Source organism: Lathamus discolor, chromosome 14 (genome assembly GCF_037157495.1).
Source record: "Lathamus discolor isolate bLatDis1 chromosome 14, bLatDis1.hap1, whole genome shotgun sequence".
NCBI lineage: Eukaryota > Metazoa > Chordata > Aves > Psittaciformes > Psittacidae > Lathamus > Lathamus discolor.
This window is the reverse complement of record NC_088897.1, coordinates 10,641,924-10,659,792: the sequence shown is the minus strand read 5'-3', so window position 1 is coordinate 10,659,792 and position 17,869 is coordinate 10,641,924. Positions and strand designations below refer to the sequence as shown.

General features: G+C 42.4%; 1 protein-coding gene across 2 annotated transcripts; it reads left to right on the top strand.

The window, feature by feature from the left end:
• The first annotated feature begins 1,211 nt into the window (after positions 1–1,211).
• Positions 1,212–17,576, top strand: CRK (CRK proto-oncogene, adaptor protein). Of its 2 annotated transcripts, none has more exons than XM_065695106.1 (3): positions 1,212–1,529; positions 8,681–9,046; positions 14,227–14,318. In XM_065695106.1, exons 1-3 carry the CDS (start codon positions 1,286–1,288, stop codon positions 14,232–14,234), a joined length of 618 nt encoding a protein of 205 aa, XP_065551178.1. In that variant the 5' UTR covers positions 1,212–1,285; the 3' UTR covers positions 14,235–14,318. The 2 variants fall into 2 exon arrangements, with proteins under 2 accessions (XP_065551178.1, XP_065551177.1); XM_065695105.1 differs by having other exon boundaries at positions 1,215–1,529; positions 8,681–9,216; positions 14,227–17,576.
• The last annotated feature ends 293 nt before the right edge of the window (positions 17,577–17,869 follow it).

Here is a 17,869-nt window from a genome sequence, read left to right as displayed (position 1 = left end):
CATGGAGATGCTGTGAGGGCTGGAGCAGCTCTGCTCTGGAGCCAGGCTGAGAGAGCTGGGCTGGGGCAGCCTGGAGAAGAGAAGGCTCCTGAAGGGGAGACCTGAGAGCAGCTCCAGTGCCTAAAGGGGCTGCAGGAAACCTGGAGAGGGGCTTGGGACAAGGGGAATGGCTTGAACCTGCCCGAGGGGAGACTGAGCTGAGCTCTTAGGCAGAAGCTCTTCCCTGTGAGGGTGCTGAGGCGCTGGCACAGGGTGCCCAGAGAAGCTGTGGCTGCCCCATCCCTGGCAGTGCTCAAGGCCAGCTTGGACACAGGGGCTTGGAGCAAGCTGCTCCAGTGGAAGGGGTCCCTGCCCGGGGCAGGGGTTGGAGCTGGATGAGCTTTAAGGTCCCTTCAACCAAAACCTGATTCTATTCCAGCATGAAAGTACCAACAGCAGGATCTTACACCAGCAGCGTTGTCCATCGCCTCAGCCCTGACCACCAGAGGGAACTCTTGCAACGAGTCCCAGCTGCTCGCAGTAGAGAAAACCGCGTCCGATGAACCCCCCCAACTTCAGCAGTTTCAGCTGAGAACAGCGGAGAACAGCAGGAGATGGGAAGCGAGGTGGGGGGGAAAAGCAGCCCGTGGTTGAAAGGAGACTTTTTGGTCAGAAAACTACGTTTTTAGCCAGAAAATTAAGGGTTTTTTTGATTTAGTTTTTAGTCAGAACACTACATTTCACCATGGTAAGAAACCTCACGATTTGCTTGAAGTCTGTGAACAATTGCACAGAATGAAAGTCTTTTCTTGCTGCTGTGATTTAATATTCCTAATATCCTGGCTTCGCATAAACCACCACCACAAGACATCGGAGCCGGGAAGCCACCAGGGAATGGGGACTCTCAGGGCGCTACTTCGCCCTCCGAACGGGATATACCAGCCGCAAAGACGAGCCCTGACCCTCCTCACGCCAGCCCGATGTGAGAGCACTGCGGGGATAAACCAGCCCTGAACGCGGCCGCTCCCGGGAGCCCGGAGCGGGACAGCCCGGCCGCGGAGAGCGAACCCGGTACCTCACGGCTCCTCCTCCCCTCAGCGCCGCCTTCCCGCCTCTTCCATGCTGCGCATGCGCCACTCTCCATATAGACACACACCCCCCCGTGCCGCGCGGGGCGATGACGCCACGCGTCTCCCGTGTGCGCTCACATCCGGTAGGTGAGGTCAGGGCAGGGTCCGCCATTTTGGGTGGCGGGGCTGGGCGCGGAGCGGGGCACCGGCGGCCGGCGGCGGTGGGGGGGTGCCCCATGGCCGGGCAGTTCGACTCCGAGGACCGGGCGAGCTGGTACTGGGGGCGGCTGAGCAGGGCCGAGGCGGTGTCGCTGCTGCAGGGGCAGCGCCACGGGACCTTCCTGGTGCGCGACTCCGGCACCATCCCCGGTGACTTCGTGCTCTCGGTGTCCGAAAGCTCCCGCGTCTCGCACTACATCGTCAACAGCCTGGGGCCGGCGGGAGGCCGGCGGGCCGGCGGAGAGGGCCCTGGGGCCCCGGGTGAGTGACCCCCCACCAAGGGCTGTTGGTGCCCCGGCGGGGAAGGGCCGGCCGGGCCGCGGTGCGCGGCTCCCCAGGGACGGCGGTGCGAGTTGCGGGGCTCTTTGTGGTGGAGTGAAGTCGGGGTGCGCTGCTGGGGCTCCTGGCCGAGCTGAGCCGGCTGCCTGCACCTGCCTGCCAGGCACCTAACGCCTCACGGTGTTCGCTGGAGCCGAGCGATCCTTGCAGCCGTCCTGAAAGGGTTGTACAGCGGTAGAGCTCAGCCGTTCTTTTACTTTCATAAACCGGTTGCTTACGGTCCGTAGATCTTGGGTCACTTCAGCCAGGGCACGGCTCGGTGGAGGTGGCACCTTAAATGTCTGGATTCTGACTAGATAGTTTTGCGTTAAGGCTAAACTTCAAGTTAGGAATCAAAGTATGATGTGGGTGGTTTAAGTAGTGGGAGCTCTTAAGGAATACAAGTCAGATGTGAAGTTATGGAGGGGGGGTCCCTTGTGTCTTAAAAGGGAATGTGTGATGTTATTCCTCAACCTAACATCCGAAAAGGATGTGTTTAAGTGTAATGCTTGTAGAGCAGAAGATACTGATTGTGCCAGAGGGAGAACTCTACCACGAGAAGCAGCGTGTCTACATGTACAAGTGAATGAACAAGAGTCCCCAGCAGCATCCTCGGCTGTGTGAGAATGTGTAATACAGAGGCAGGGGCATGACTGAAGTTGTAGCGGAACTGCTCAAGTTTGGGTATTAATGCTTGCAGAATGATGTGGGTGTGTTGCTAGCATCTCGGAGGGGAACCAGCACATGATTTGGGAGTGTAGTAAACCTGTGTGACAAGAGATCTGCTGAGCTACTTTGGCAGCGTGTGAATTGTTCTTTCCGCTGTAGCTCTGGTTGGAATAACAGACCTATAGTGGGAAGATGCGATAGTACTTGTTATGGGAAGGATTCTTCAGCCTCTGCACAAGCTGTAGTTAAGAAGGAGATAATCTAAGACAAAACCGTTGCCAATAGGTTTGCATGGTTACGCAGTGATTTCCCCTGCTGAGGGGAACATTTCCTATTGGCAAATTTGGGAAAGCCCGAAATCATCGTGTTTATCCCAGGAACTTGTGACAAAGAGCACCCAAGGCACGGAAAGCTCCACAAGGTAGAAATCTAAGGTGGCTGCATTCACTTGGAAGTGGAAGTCATTACTGCTGTGGGTAGTAAAATGGTTTGCCACAAGATGTGGTGGAGTGTTCATGGTTTTGTGTCTGAGAGGACAGAGGTTTATGTATTGAATTGTTGCCATGCATGACTGGTGTTACACAGAGCAGAATAAGTTACCAGGATGGCTTGTTCTGGAATCCAGCCCAAGAGGATTTTAAGACAGTCGTGATGAACAACACTGGAGGATGTGCGTCTGTCACTTCTGGGCAGTTGTTTTCCATCTCTGGAAAACCGGTGTTTTCCATGTTCCTGGGGTATCACTATAGTACCATCCCCATCCTCACTTTCAGTTGTGTTACATTCTTAAGCTCAGTAATGCTTGTGGCATTCCATGGGCTGGTTTATGGTATGGGGGTTAAAACATTCTGGAGTTTTGGTGGTGTTTTTAAAAATCACTAAATACGTCTTAGCTAATCCTCTTCTCTTTTAGATGTTTATCCATTTTAGAAGAGTGGCTGCTATTGGAGCCGTGTAAGCTGTTGGCAAAATAGGCTTAATAGATGTTAAACAGTATAATTATGCTTTAGTTGGTCTCTTTTCATTTCCCCTGGATGTACTGAGGATGGGTGATGCATCACTCCTGCACCACAGATACTCCAGTGCTGAGATTTTAGTAGCTCCAAATAAATCATGTGTCCATACATTGCTCTCTTTTCACACTAAAACCAAAGAAGGTTCTGGGGTGTCCGTATATTAAATTAAACTTCAAGTGTAATTAAGATTTTCTTCCAGGAAAATCTTTACTGTGTTAATTGTATCGTTAACGGTAGAGGTCTTTTAGCAATTGGTTCTCACTGGGAAAGCTGAATATGCCAGATCAGGTTTTTAGGTTGGTTTTTGTTAGTCTCAGTATGTGTGTGTGCAGTTCATGACTGTTTTAGCACTGCTCTGAGCAGAATGAATGAGATGAGAAGCTTTGGCTTCCCTAATCTAAAAGGAAGCTAAAAAAAACCCTGTGATACTTTCATCCATTTCCAGAGTATAAAATCAACTTGGTAACTTTGTCTTACTTCACCTTCTGCCTGACATGCTGCAGTTTGTAACTTCTCACAAGTGATTTTTCAGCATGAGGAATAAAGAATTTAACAGAACTTCTCACAATAGGTATGTCTTCCTGAGATGTTTCTAAGGCCATTCAAAGAAAACAGGATAAATCACTGGATTATGGGAAAGCAAAACACTGTTTCTAATGGAAATTAACAAGTGAATCAGAATTGGCTGTCATTTGTGCTGAAATATCACAGTAGCAAACAAGACAAAGTACTCCATGCAGGCATTAGTATGGCCACGGACAATAGAGGAAACATTGAAATGCATCATATGTTTGCAATTTGACATATGAGTCCAGGATAAAAATGTATGATATGCACTAAACCAAAATGCCTAAAATATCTACAGAAAGATAGGCTTTCTGTTGAAAGTACAATGTAATAAAGCCAGAAACCTTGTAGTGTTGTAAAGCTTGTCTCTAAAGCAGGAAATTATGACGGGTATAATGTAGAAGGTGGTGTTTTCAGTAAGTTTGCATGGTAAGAACATGCTGTTTGACTTGCATTTCTAAATCACTTTCATTGTGACTGTACTTCCTGGAATCATATTTACATAATGATATCCATACTCGGCTCTGTAGGCAGTATCTTTAGATATGTGTGAGCAGAATAATCTAATTCTGATACTTGGGGGTTTTGAGGGTTGGTTTTTGCTATTTGTTGTCATTTGGGGGGGGGTGGGTATTTTTTACATTAAGTTCTTAAAATGTGAACTATTGGAAGCTTGGAAAGTGTATACACAGGCATCTACTTTAATCCTCTGATTATCTGCAGAAATGACAATATAACTCCTGTAAGAATATTCTCCTGCTGTGCTTAGAGCTCTTCTCAGGAACAGAGGATGGGGTTTTACTGGTTGCATAGGGTGTTCATGGGTACTTACTTGTTCTACTCAGGCTTGTGTACGGATGTACTTGAGAACAGGGAAAAAGGTGTCCCTATGGGGGTGGGGAGACACACAGGCTGGAATGTGATGCCTTCAAACAGGGTTCCCAAATGCTCCAGGAGGAAACTGGCTTACATCACTGTGATGTCTTGCTTTGAAATGAGAGCCTCCTCTCTCAGTACCCTGCAAGATAAGAACAGCTTTTCTTGCCCAAACAAGTTGGGGAAAAGGGTGCACCCTTATAGACTAGATCTAGATACAAAAATGAAAGTCTGTTACTGGGAGGTCTTCCCTGCACTGAAGAGGAAAGCTTGACAGAGCTTAGGAATAAAGAGTAAACTGCCCCATGGTACTAACAGAACTGGAGTGAAGAGAGAAATATGAAACCCCTGAGATGTCCAAGAAAGTGAGACGTTACTCTGTGGTTACACCACCTGCCCACACTCTCAGAATGAGAATATTAGCTGGTTTATACCTCTGCTTCCCCAGTATCTGTCCACTATTTAAAACATACATAAGCAATCTTTTCCAGACTGACACGAAGCCAAGACAGGGTGAAAGTGTTTTGTCAGGAAGGAATGTGCATCATAAACAGAGAACTGACAGGGTCCAGATTTGAAACTTTCATTCTGGGACACTTTGGATTTTAACTCTTTCCTCATCTTCCTGAGAGCAGAGGTTTCAGTGGCTCTTCTGACATGCTGGAATGGGTGGAATCAGGTTAAGTCACAGTGCTGGTGGAACTCGGATGGAGTAAGTAAGAAAGGTGATACTCAGCCCTTTGTGCTTCTCATTTAAAGGAGTCATTTTACGAGGTGAGTGATAGAAAGAAGCTGAGGTGCAAGCTGTGAATAGCTGTTCTTCCTTTGGATGTGCAGAACTGGGAGAAAGGAGAGTTATCCCTCCTATTCTGCTGGTTGTCCAGCTTTAATAGGAAGTGACTAAAGTTCCTCCAGTAGCTAGGCTTACCTTTACACGCCTTCTGCTCTTCCTGAGAGCCCTCAGAAGATGCAATGTGCTGCTCAAACTTGTGCCTTCAAGAATCCCAGAATCATGAAGGGAAACAGCTCTGGCTCTCCAAAACCCATTTCCTTTGCTGCTGTAGCCTTTTCTTGTGGTACATCTTGCCTTAATTTTTCCATTGGCGTACAGGTATGAGAAGTGTTGCAGCTCAAAACAAGAAGCTGAAGAATTCCTCTGAGCCTGAAATCTGTTAATCTGTGCATTTCATTAATGACAAACTTGGAAGCCCATAGTGAATAGAATTATTTCCTCACTAAATAAGTGAGCATCATTCAGCTCATTTCCTTTTAGCCAAACTAGAGTATACACAAAAGTCTTAAACAGATGGGAAGCTTACCACTTGCTTGGTAAGGTATAGTCATATTTTATTTCCAACCTGTGTTTTCTTTTCCTAATTGTGACTTTCAACCATTTTTGTCCTTTTTATGCCAATTTTAGCTGAATTTAGAACCCTTCTATTTAAATTCTCCAGGCAGTGACCAGGTCGCTGCCTTTATATTCCCTGATTTGGATTAATCTTGTAGATATTTTTTGTTGTGAAGAGGTTTGTTTGGAGGATCTCTATTATCTGACTCCTATCCCGTTGTGTGAAATGTCTTTTAGAATGTGATTTTCTGGGATACAGTACACTGATCTCAGTCACTCCTTCCCCACACATAAACTTCCAGTGGATTTTCCTCTTGGAGTCCAACTTCAGATTTATTCAGGTACATTTGGCAGCTATTTCAGGCTATTATGCATTAATTCAAGAGGGTGAACCTGCTAAAGAGAAAAAGGAGGGAGAGGAGAAAGACATCCCAAAACCCCCTTGTTCATCATAGTGATGACTTTGGTGCTGACAAGGCTGATGAATGTTACTGAATTGCTCATTTCCTGTGAGTTTTAAAGAGACTTCTGTGTGTACTTTGCTGGTGACTGAAGATCTCAGCCTTCTGAGTCAGTTTGTAGCAGGTTTTACAGAGGTGAATTAGAGTTTCTGGCTATAGATTTCTGTCATGTGTAAGTTCTGTGTCCACAAAATTACCTGAGATTCAGTCTTGTCCTTATAAGAAGACCCCTTCAGGACTTGTGGTCCTCCTAAAGTTCCCTTGATTTCTTTTGACAGAAGTGTCTACACAAGCCTTGAGCCTTAAAAGTTTCTCTTCTAAAATAGCAACAGATGTATGCTAATGTTTGTCACCAAGTTTCTCTGAAACTTGAGGTCTGTACCACTTGTTACAAAGCACAGTTTCCTGCTTCCGATGCTAGTGGAAGCACAGCATTCCCAGATCATATTATATGCTTATGTAGTACACATAAGCTGTTGTGAAGCGGTGTAGGGATGCTGCTTGTCCAGCCAGAAGTCACCTCCTGTGAGACCACAGAGCTAAGAACTGCCTCTGAGGTGAAATTCCAGAGTTCTGGCTAAGTCTGGAGCTGTAAGTTACATCCCATCAACAAAACTTGAGGGGGGTTGCATCTTTTCAGCATGACACTTTGGGAGAATAAGGTGGAATTTTCCTTCTCTTTCTACACTGGGTTCATATTTCTTACTGATACTTCCATTAACTTCCTTATCTTGTGATGCCAGTTTGTGTTTTGGTTTTTGTATTTTTTGAGGGTATTGGGTTTTGGCTCATTGCATTTGTGCTCATTTCTTTTGCAAGCCTTTCAGGGCAGTTAATGCATGCAAATGGGCATTTTCCAATGACTTAGTTCTGCTGCTTTGAATTCCCTGGAACCAGCTTCACTAATGCGCATGTTCCTTCAGGATACTTCAAAACTTATTTATTGGGTGTATGTCTATGTTGACCGTATTGAATTTGCCCCTTTCTCTATTAGAACCCCTTTTTGGTCTCTCGTACTGTTGGCTTTCCATGCTGACAGTGCTACTTTGAAGGGGGTTTTGAATCAGTGACAGCTTGAAGAATTCTGCTAGCTTTGTACTGGAGAGGTCAGTCTCGGAACTGTTAGATATTCCCTGCAGAGAACCAGACTTGCAAAGTAAGCATCTCTTTCTTCCTAAGAGTTACTCATTAAAGCATCAATCTTCTTCCTCTCCACTACCCTCCCCCAGCCTTCCACAATCCTTCCCATAACTGATTACAGTGTATGGGGCTTGTGGAAATAGAACATCATGTGTATGGTTTTTCCCCAGCTGAGGCTGAAGAACATAAAACGGGGAAAAAAGTGCAGCACACAGATTGAGAACTAATGGATATCTGCACTTTGATACTTCTAATGACTTGAATGTGAACATCGTCTCTATTTTAATGTGTTTGAGGTTGAGATTTATAGCTTGGGCTCCGTCTGACAAAGAAACTACAAGACTTGGGATTAAAAGACTAAATTATACCTGTTATGAAAACATACACTGTTGCTTTGCATTTCATCAAATAGACATAATGTTCTTTAATGGTACCTTTTATCAAAAAGAAGCTCATTTGCTCAATCACGTAAGTTGTTCACTGCTGTGCAAAGCAGTTTTCCGTGCCTTTAACCCAAGATCCATTACGGCAGGTAAATAACCATTACAGCAACCTGTCCTTTTGAAATAACTTTTAAAACCCCAAATTCCTTGAAATTGCACCGAAATTTCATGTGCTTCCTGGATTTATAGTATAAAACAGGAAAAAGGGAATTGTCTGTTGCTGAATGTACAGGCTCCTGAGAAACTCAAACGTACAGAATGTTTATATCTGTTGGGTCCATGTAACACTCAAGAAAACGGGGTATTTTTATCCTCATTTGGGAAGTTTGGCAGTGCCAAACAATTTCTTTTTTCCTTTAACAAAATTTCTACAAATAGAACTCTCTCCTCACGATCATGATAGTGCTGTCTTTGATTAGAAATACACAGAAGAGCTGAGTAGGGTAAATGTTGATCTAAAGATGACCAAATTCACTATCGAGTGATGTATCTGTAAATATAATTGTCTTCCCAACTGTTTTACTTGGTTTTAACTGTCGTATGCTCTCTTTGACATTTGACCTTCTTCTTTCAGGGTTGAATCCCAGCCGATTTCGGATAGGTGACCAAGAGTTTGATTCTTTGCCATCTTTACTGGAATTCTACAAAATACACTATTTGGACACTACAACCTTGATAGAACCAGTTTCCCGATCCAGGCAGAATAGTGGTGTTATCCTCAGGCAGGAGGAAGCTGAATATGTGCGAGCTCTCTTTGACTTTAATGGAAATGATGAAGAAGATCTTCCATTTAAGAAAGGAGACATACTGAAAATCCGGGATAAACCTGAAGAGCAATGGTGGAATGCAGAAGACAGAGAAGGGAAGAGGGGAATGATACCTGTTCCTTACGTCGAGAAGTATAGACCTTCCTCTGCTTCACTATCTGCTCCGATTGGAGGTAACCAGGATAGTTCCCACCCACAACCACTGGGTGGGCCGGAGCCAGGGCCCTATGCCCAGCCCTGCATCAACGCTCCGCTCCCTAACCTTCAGAATGGCCCTATTTATGCCCGGGTTATCCAGAAGCGAGTCCCTAATGCCTACGACAAGACAGCCTTGGCTTTGGAGGTACATAATGGGCAAAACTTAGAAAGAAGAGATCTGTTCAAGGGATTTCCCTTTCAATCACGTTCTCGTTTTGTAGGAATAAGAAAGGGAAAAGCATTGTAATACTGGTTTTACATCATGATTAATAAGTTACGGATAAAAGGGTTTTTTTGAACGAATAAGTGACTAAAGTCACTTGTAGTCCAGAGTTTGATTGTTGTAGTATGTTCAGGTTACTGTGTCTTTTGTCAAACATCACTAACATAAGTGTTTCCCCATCCATGTTTTCACTTCTGAAGTCTTTATTTTAGGGGGGAGGGAGAGGGAGCAGTTCATAAGTTGTGCGTCTGAACCTGTGTTCACTGTCTCTTGCTTCACCCCAAGCTTTGAAAGGTATGCTGGGTTGTTTCTTAGCTTTTTTTTCCCCCCTAATCTGTCAGCAGTGTAAAAGCAATCACTGGAAGCATTGAGAGTCACTTGAACATTACACAGACTGTGAGAGGATGATGATCATGCATTGGTTTCTAATTGGTGAAGCAGGAACACTTACTATAGTTCATTAGGGAGGTCTCCTGTAAAGCAGTGATTGATGGAATATGATTTGTAATAAAACAGTGATTGATGGAGTATGATTTGTAATAAAACAGTGAGTTTCCCTAAGGTTGATTCACTTCCTGACACAATCAGTTACTTGACCATGCCCCTTTTTATTGCTTTCTTCTTAAAAGGAGACTAGAGTGCTCTATCTCTGCACATCAAATAGCTACCCCCCAAATTATAGTAGAGGAAATGGAGACTTAAGGTATTCTCAGTGGCAGACCTTTCCCTTAGGATGATATGTAAATTGATTCCTTTAATCTGGGCTTTCTTTGAGCTAAAGGCTCTGGAATTTCCTGATACCTAATTGACTTCCTGTTTATATAACATTTTAAGTACTTGGGAAAAAACAGTTTCTGTGCTGAGTCAGAGCATCTCCTCTTCACTCTCAAATACTTCGTTTAATTGTGTGGAGCACAGAAGGCACTTCAGTGATGTGGCAACTGGAGGTCTGTGTCTTTAGTACAGAATTGGCACATGCAGCACATTCTACAGACCTGATGATGTACAACCTGGGAAGTGGGAAATACCCTCATTGTAGATACAATTTGTCTAGGGAAGCAGTGTAAATATACTCTGAGGTACTATTATATTTGTGAATTGAGATTGACAGGATACAGAGTGTAAATTTTTGGGTTGAGAAGCATGTCTAGAAATTCATGCCAACTCACCAGGTTTTGGGGAATGTGGAGATTTTTAACCTTCAGGCTTTACACAGCCTAAACCACCTTCTTTTTGCCTTTTTCTCACTCTCTCCAGCCAGCCACCTCCTGGAGCTTGGAAATATTCCTGCAATTACCAGATGCTAGATTTTCTTTGAGCTGCATGTTTGTCAAAACCTTTTGCGTTTCTTTCTGGCTTTTAGTTATCAGTGTACTAGTAGTGTTCTCTTAAGCTTAACTTTACATTTTAGTTCACTTACAGTAGATCCCCACAACACTGCTTAACTCCCAGTTTGGTAGCATGAAGTGGGACAGAGTGAGAAAACAGATAATCCAGGCCACAGTGAGCAACTTTGAGTGAAAGCAAAATCCTTTACACACTGAAGAACAGCTTGTGATTGCCACAGCTGGCCTTACATTAGTTCAGTCCTCTCCCCTACAACCCACATGATCTGTCAAGTATGCTGTTATTTAGTGTCCTAGCTTTGGCTGGGGTAGAGTTAATTTTCTTCCTAGTGAGCAGTGCAGTGCTGTGTTTTGGCTTTAGTCTGAGAATAATGTTGATAACACACTGATGGTTTAGTTGTTGCTCAGCAGAGCTTAACCTAATCAGGGACTTTTCAGTTTTTTATGCCCTGCCAGAGACAGGACACCTGACCTGAACTAGTCAGAGGGATATTCTATACCATGGAATGTCAGACTCAGTGTAGGAGCTGGGAGGAGTTGGCTGGAAGGCGCAGATCAGGCAGCAAGTTTGAGCTGGGCATTGGTCAGTGGGTGGTGAGCAACTGTGCTGTGCATCACTTGTTCATTCCTTTCTCTAGTATTACTACTACTATTATTATTATTATTACTGTTATTTCTCTACCTTTTTATTAGACCAGGGGCCTTTGTAGTTCTTGTCGACTTACTTAAATACTTCTCAGCTGACATGTTGAACCTCTTGGTTAGAATGATGTATTCCTGTCTTGCTATAGTTCTAGATTTAAGAAGAGTAATAACAGTGGTGGTTCTTTATTCTGTATATAATATTGCATTATATAAAGTGTGAGCCATTTGTCACTGCTTACAGGCTTCCCCAGCTTCTTTGCAGCTTTTATCATTTCAAATCACAATGTTACCAAGTTGCTTTCAATGTCTGCACAGGACAAACAGCAATACGCACTTCACTCTCTGCAAGTTTCTCTTCATCTTGTTTATCAAAGTACTGTTTCTTGTTGTCTCCTTTTTTCCCATTTCCTTTCACTTCATTGTGTTCCTTCTCTGTTCAGAGATCTCTTCTTAGATAGCTTAGTAGAAAGCATTATGTGACTCTTATCAGTCCATTTTTGCCCAGACCTCTTTAATAACTATAGACAGTGGGATTCTTTCCAAATGAAAACTCTTATCCTTAAGTTTGGCACTGTGCATGGGTGGGGGTGGATCACACTGTTGCTCTTAGGAAAATACATCCTTAATATCAAACAGTTTTGGTCCAAACTGCAAACAGAGTATCTCTCCTCTTGTTTTTAAACTGACTTGGTTTTAAAGAAGGTTTTAAGGAAGGAGGATCAGATGTTCTAATAAGGGCTGTGCTGTGCTATGGAAAAAGATTCAGCAGGAGATAACTTTGCTTATTATCTGGACCTGTTCAGGGAGTTGTCAGTCTATGTTAATTAAAAGATAGGACGAAATGAGATCAATCCATTGTTTTTCATTGTAACAGTAGCAGAACTCTGACATCTTGACCTTACCAGTGAAGTACTTGCAACAAAACCACAGCATTAAGAAGTCTTCACATGAACCTTTAGTTTTGCTTTGAAGCATATGGGATATATTTAGTTTTAAAACTTCTAATGAAGACAGACACAAATCTGGCCTCTTAGCGGGGGGAATGTTATTCCCAAGGTGCTGTGCTTGGTGGGAAGATGTGTAATAGACAAATGACACCATAAATCAACCTTAAAAGTGAGAAGAATTCAGAGAGAACATCTACTTCTAGTCTAAATGCTTTAAAACTTTCCTTTGTAGTGGCTTGTAGGTTATATACTTTTCTGTTCAAGGCTGATACATAGATTATATCCAGGTCTGAAGCAATTCACAGTTATCTAGGATAGTGTTCTGGTGATGGTTGTGATTAGGAAAGGAGATTTTCTTCCTTCTAGTATTGTCACAATTAATCTTCCCCTTGTTAAATTATAGCTGATGTATTGGTATGGTCAACTGAGGTTGGTATAATCCCCCAGTGATTATTTGCAGTAGCAAAATTACCCATCCTGCTTGACTAAACTCCTCAATAGCAAAACCCAAGCATTCAGTAGTTCACGAAGGCTTCCTTTTGCCTGCAGCAAATAAATAAGAGGATTTGCTTCAAAATATGATTCATTAAATGTCTCTACTAATGGCTACAAAAGGAAAAACTGGAGTCCCAAGCATGCCTCTCATTACCAGAGAAGTAACCATCAGAGGTATGGGAAGCTTAGTTAAATGTCCATGGAGTGGTTTGAATTTATGAGCTGTTAAAAGCTGTTCTGGCAAAAGATTGCAAGTGATTAAAACGCTTAAAATTAATGGATATTTGTAACATCTTAAATTGCTTTCCTTGGTCTTCATTCACTGTCTGGCAAGTGAGAATAACGAGATTCTCTTTTGGATGAATTTGGAAGGCAGTGATGAGCATCTGTGTAAACTAGTAATTGTATATTCAGTGAATTTCTGGATGAAATGTGGTAATATTAGCTTGTGGCTGTGCCTGGAGAGTTTATTTACAGTATTAAGTGAAAGAAAATAGAGTATATCTGTCCCAGAAGCATTCTCCATCTGTGACCTGGGAAGAGTTCTGAAAACTGTATGTAACTTGTAACTAGGATTACTCATAGAATTCTACAGAGGGGTAGAAATGGGCAGACAGCTTTTCAGAGTTGCACATAACACCTCTCCAGTGACAGTCTTTACAATGTAAATTGTGCTGTCTTAGGTTGTGTAAGTGCTCCTTAATTAAAGTACCCTTTAAGGTTCAACAGTTTCAGGGACTGACTAGACCTAGACTTGCAGCCCTGACCTGAACTACCTGACCGCACAGCTTTGGGAAGGGGACTGCTGTACAGTTCTCCACCTTTGTCAGAGGGAGACGATACCTTTAGAACTGGTTATGTGAATATTAGGTTGGAGATGAGTATATGAGATACATTGCTGTGCTTCTATTTAGTGTGGTACGTGCGAACTGGACACTTTTAAACTACAGCATATTGTTCCATCAGTCCATAGTAACCATTCTTTTTATTTTTCTAGCCAAACAATTCAGGTATAAGAGGGAAAGGGCATTCATTGTCTTTACCCATGGTATAGTAATAATCTGTGGCTGGATTATATCTATCTATCCATCCATCCATCCATCTTCCACTTATCCAGATCTTTTCCAGTACAACTGGAAAAGCATTTAGTGGAATTTCCAAATCAAGGAGCTGTTTAGTTTGCAGATTACCCCTGCTGACCTTCCCTCCTTTCATGATGTGGTGGATGGAGCACAAGCAGAGTGCAAACCTCTGTCCATTCGGTGCCATGCATTTATTGTGATGGTGCTCTGGCAGGTTGGCATTGGATTACAGGCTCTTCAATTTATGTAGTGCTCACCTAATCTAGGTACACTTCTTTCTCTCTCTGCTTTCTTCAGGAGTGAATAACATCGGGTGTAGGCTATAACATGGTCAAGACTAAAACTACTTTTTATAGAAGTATATTTGGTCCACTTGGGTTTTACAATTGTAACACATCCTTATTTCCTACCCTGCAGGTCGGTGAGCTGGTAAAGGTCACAAAGATTAACGTGAGTGGTCAGTGGGAAGGAGAGTGTAACGGCAGACGTGGCCACTTTCCATTCACACATGTCCGCTTGCTGGATCAACAGAATCCCGACGAGGACTTCAGCTGAGTGTGGCTCAACAGTTGCGCTTCCAGATGGGAACAATCTCAACTCATTTTTATTGCAGATGCCATCAAGACTATGTTCTGACAGATGTTGAAAGCGGTATTGCTTGTCTAAGCATTCTGATAACCTGCAAACCCCTGGGACTGAACACCACCATTCCTTAATCAAGGGTCATGTAATTCAGGGTACGACAGTAGATAACTCGTGTGTCAAGTGGCAGAACTAGTACATGATTATAGGTTGTAATGCCTGCTTCTGTCCATGTGCACAGCAGACTGGACCTTGCCAGCAGCAGCAGTTGGAGAAGGCAGTAATGTAGATGTTAAGGTAACATTTATAGCTCTCTCCAGTCCTATTGCTTAGGTTGCTTCTTCCTCAGGCAATGAACATCAACCTTAGACAATTCAATATATAGATAGAAATGTCACAAATTTATCCTGGAGCTTTCTCCATATTGTTTTTTTCCATCCTGAATCCTCTGTCCTGGAAAGGCTGTGGAGTACTTTGCGTGGTCAGTTACCTGTGCGCAGTACGGATCCACGTAGAGCCTGTTGAGGACAGCCTTATGATTTATTGATGCTCACCATTTTAATGGTAAGTGACAGATCAAATCAACCTTGGAATTCTAGCAGTTTGTGGACACTAGATTGATTCCTTCAGTACTGTTGATGCTTCAAACGTAGCAGCTGATTTTAAATTAAATTTTTCTATTAACACACCAGTATCTCTTTTTATCCACAAATATAAAGCTTATGGAAGTGTGAACATCCATATCAGTGCTGAAACATACATGCGTAGCACTTTAACGCGTAGCTTTAAAGCAGTGTTTGAGTCACTAAATATACTAAAACATTGACACTGCTTTCCAGTAAGATTGAATTATATAGGGCCAGTTTAATTTTTCTGGAGTTCTTCAATAACTCCTCTTGTACAATACTCTTGCAGTACAGATCAGTGTCAAACATGGTGAACTGACAAACCAAATATTAGTTTTTATTTTAAGGTTACTCTGGGGACTTTTTCTGGTTTAATTCCCATCTGTAAAATATTTGGTAGTGAATTCACAAGGATTTTATTTTTAATAAACTAATGGAAAATACTTGTGTGCTTCTGGATTGATTCTCGGAAGGCAGAATAGAGTAACTACGGCTTCCTAGCTCGTAATGAGAATCAGTGCATTGAATAGGTGGTATTATGCACTGCTTGGTTTTGGTTTTTAGTCTGCTCTTCTAATTATCTGGTTTTCTCTAATATAAATCAGAATGGATTCAGTAAGTTTTGTAAACTGAAATGAAACACTGAAGTAACTCCCCCTTGCCTGTACCCTGGATTGTTTTCCAAGCACAGCACTCTAGTGACCAAACTTAAGCAAACAGATTTTGTAACTTTGCCTACAGTGTAATTCATACACAACAGTTTTTCTGAACAGTAGCAAACTGAAAATGTTCTTTGGGTTGATAGAAGCCGTGTGCTAGAACAGCCTATTGGTTGTGTAAATGCTGCAAGGGCTGGTTCGCATGGCAAAGGCTATTGCTGCGAGGCACCGACCCGGACAACAGAATCCTGGTAACACTTTACCTCAGAACTGTAACATGCTGGAAATCCATAATATTTCTGTTCTATTTAAGTACTAGTTGTTTTACTTCAAAACTAATCCATCAGCAAGCCTGACTAATTTTCAGGTAATGGGCACTCATTAATTTGTAGCCTAACACCAGTGTTCATCGTGCTTTTCCATCACCAATCTCATAAGCACTACTGAAGATGATGAGAAAACTGACAGTGGTGACAGAACAGTAGCAGAGAATTGCAATACTACTAGTCTAGCTCGGGGTGCTCTTCTGGTTAGAGCGATCTGCCAGTGATTGTGGGATCTCTTCTAGCTTAGGACAAGATTTACTTTGAGGAAAAGAACTGAGAAACTAACTTTAGGTCCTGTAACACATTGGTTTTGTTAAGGCTAATTTGTATTTTTCCTCTCACCTGGATATTTACTAGGACTATTTGTTTTTTCAATAGCTGCATTCTAAATAACAGACTTAATTCCAAGTTTACCAGTTGCCCATTTAGGCTTAGATTGCAAAAGAAACATGATGAACTGTGTGTTCTTACCGTACCATGGTTTGTTCTGAAGTGCTTTTTCCAGTTGCAGCTGATGAGAGCCCAGATGTTTGAACCTTTCCAATCACAATTACTTTAAGATACCAAAAGAACATTTTTCACCTGGTTTTATTATGCAAATCTTGCCTTTTTAATACGACAGACGCAAATTGAATCAAGTAGCAAATACCTTGCAGTCTTTGTAGATGTGGTTTTGTCAAGACTGTGTAAATGGCGAATATTTGTACACTCGGAAAGAGCTAATAAAAGCAATTAGAGGAGTCTTAATAGCTGCTGTTGCACTAGAATCTGAAGTTCTTGTCAAGCAGCTTCTTAGGCAACTGATACGTTAATGCAACTGTTTTTCACCATTCAGTTCTAAGCCGAAATGTGATTTTGTTTCATAGATGATAGAAATGAGTGTTTGCTTTCGGACGAGATAGACATTTCAGCTTCTCAAAGTTCTTAAAGGAAAATAGGTAGAACCTATGTTCATGAACATGTAGATGAAATCCTTTTGTGGCCTTTGTTTAATCCTCTTCTGTTTGTTCCCTCCCTCCTCCCGGATGCGTGCAAAAAAGAATCATTGCGAAGAATGTTGGTCACAATCTTTTGTCTCTCCTTGGCTGTGGTTTTGATCTCTTGTGCATAGGCAGGTGTTAGAACTAGAATAATCATTTCTAGAAATACACCGTGAAAGCAGAATGCTCAATTACACTGTGTTCTCCTGGTGCATTTACACATTATATCACACTAAAAAGTACAACTGGCTGCTATGGTTTTTTAATCTCTCTTTCATTTTGGTAAACCCCAGCCTTTTTACTAATAATTTGCCCTGGTTAAATCTTGTTAATCTGTTTGAATTGTATTTGTTAATAATGCAAATATTTCTAATCATTTTAAGAGTAAAACACTTCATTTTTTGTGTTAATGGTTTTGGAGAAGGATTCTAACCAAACCAGTTTGAAGACAAATATGAACATGTGCCATTGTATTATAACACTATCCACTTTCTTGACAGTTAAAGTCTTTTTTTATTTTATTTTTTTTTTTGTAGCATGTAATGTATATGTTCATAGTACGTGAAGTAAATAAAAGTATAGCCAAAACTTTGACTCGGTGTCGTTCTCAATCATCTCTCATTGGGATACTTGCGTTAAAAATAGAGCAGTGGGTATGGCTTTTTGAATTGGCCATACTCGCATGACAACAACATAGAGGTAAGTCAAACCAAGGTAATTAACTCACAAACCAGTAAGAAACCAGGAAAATTGAGGTTTTACAGTCAAGTAAAATCACCAGTAAAACCAAGGTGACTTCCTGTGATCAAATGAGTTGCTTGAGTCAAGGGGGTAGGGGGAAAAAGTGTATCTCGCTGCAAAAGAGGGCTTGTGAAGAAGGGTAAGAT

Excerpts from the sequence above, each read along its gene's own strand:
- CRK (XM_065695105.1), top strand. The coding sequence starts at position 1,286 with ATGGCCGGGCAGTTCGACTCCGAGGACCGGGCGAGCTGGTACTGGGGG. Across the intron at positions 1,530-8,680 it reads AGAGGGCCCTGGGGCCCCGG|GGTTGAATCCCAGCCGATTT; the intron begins GTGAGTGACCCC and ends TTCTTCTTTCAG. Across the intron at positions 9,217-14,226 it reads AGACAGCCTTGGCTTTGGAG|GTCGGTGAGCTGGTAAAGGT; the intron begins GTACATAATGGG and ends CCTACCCTGCAG.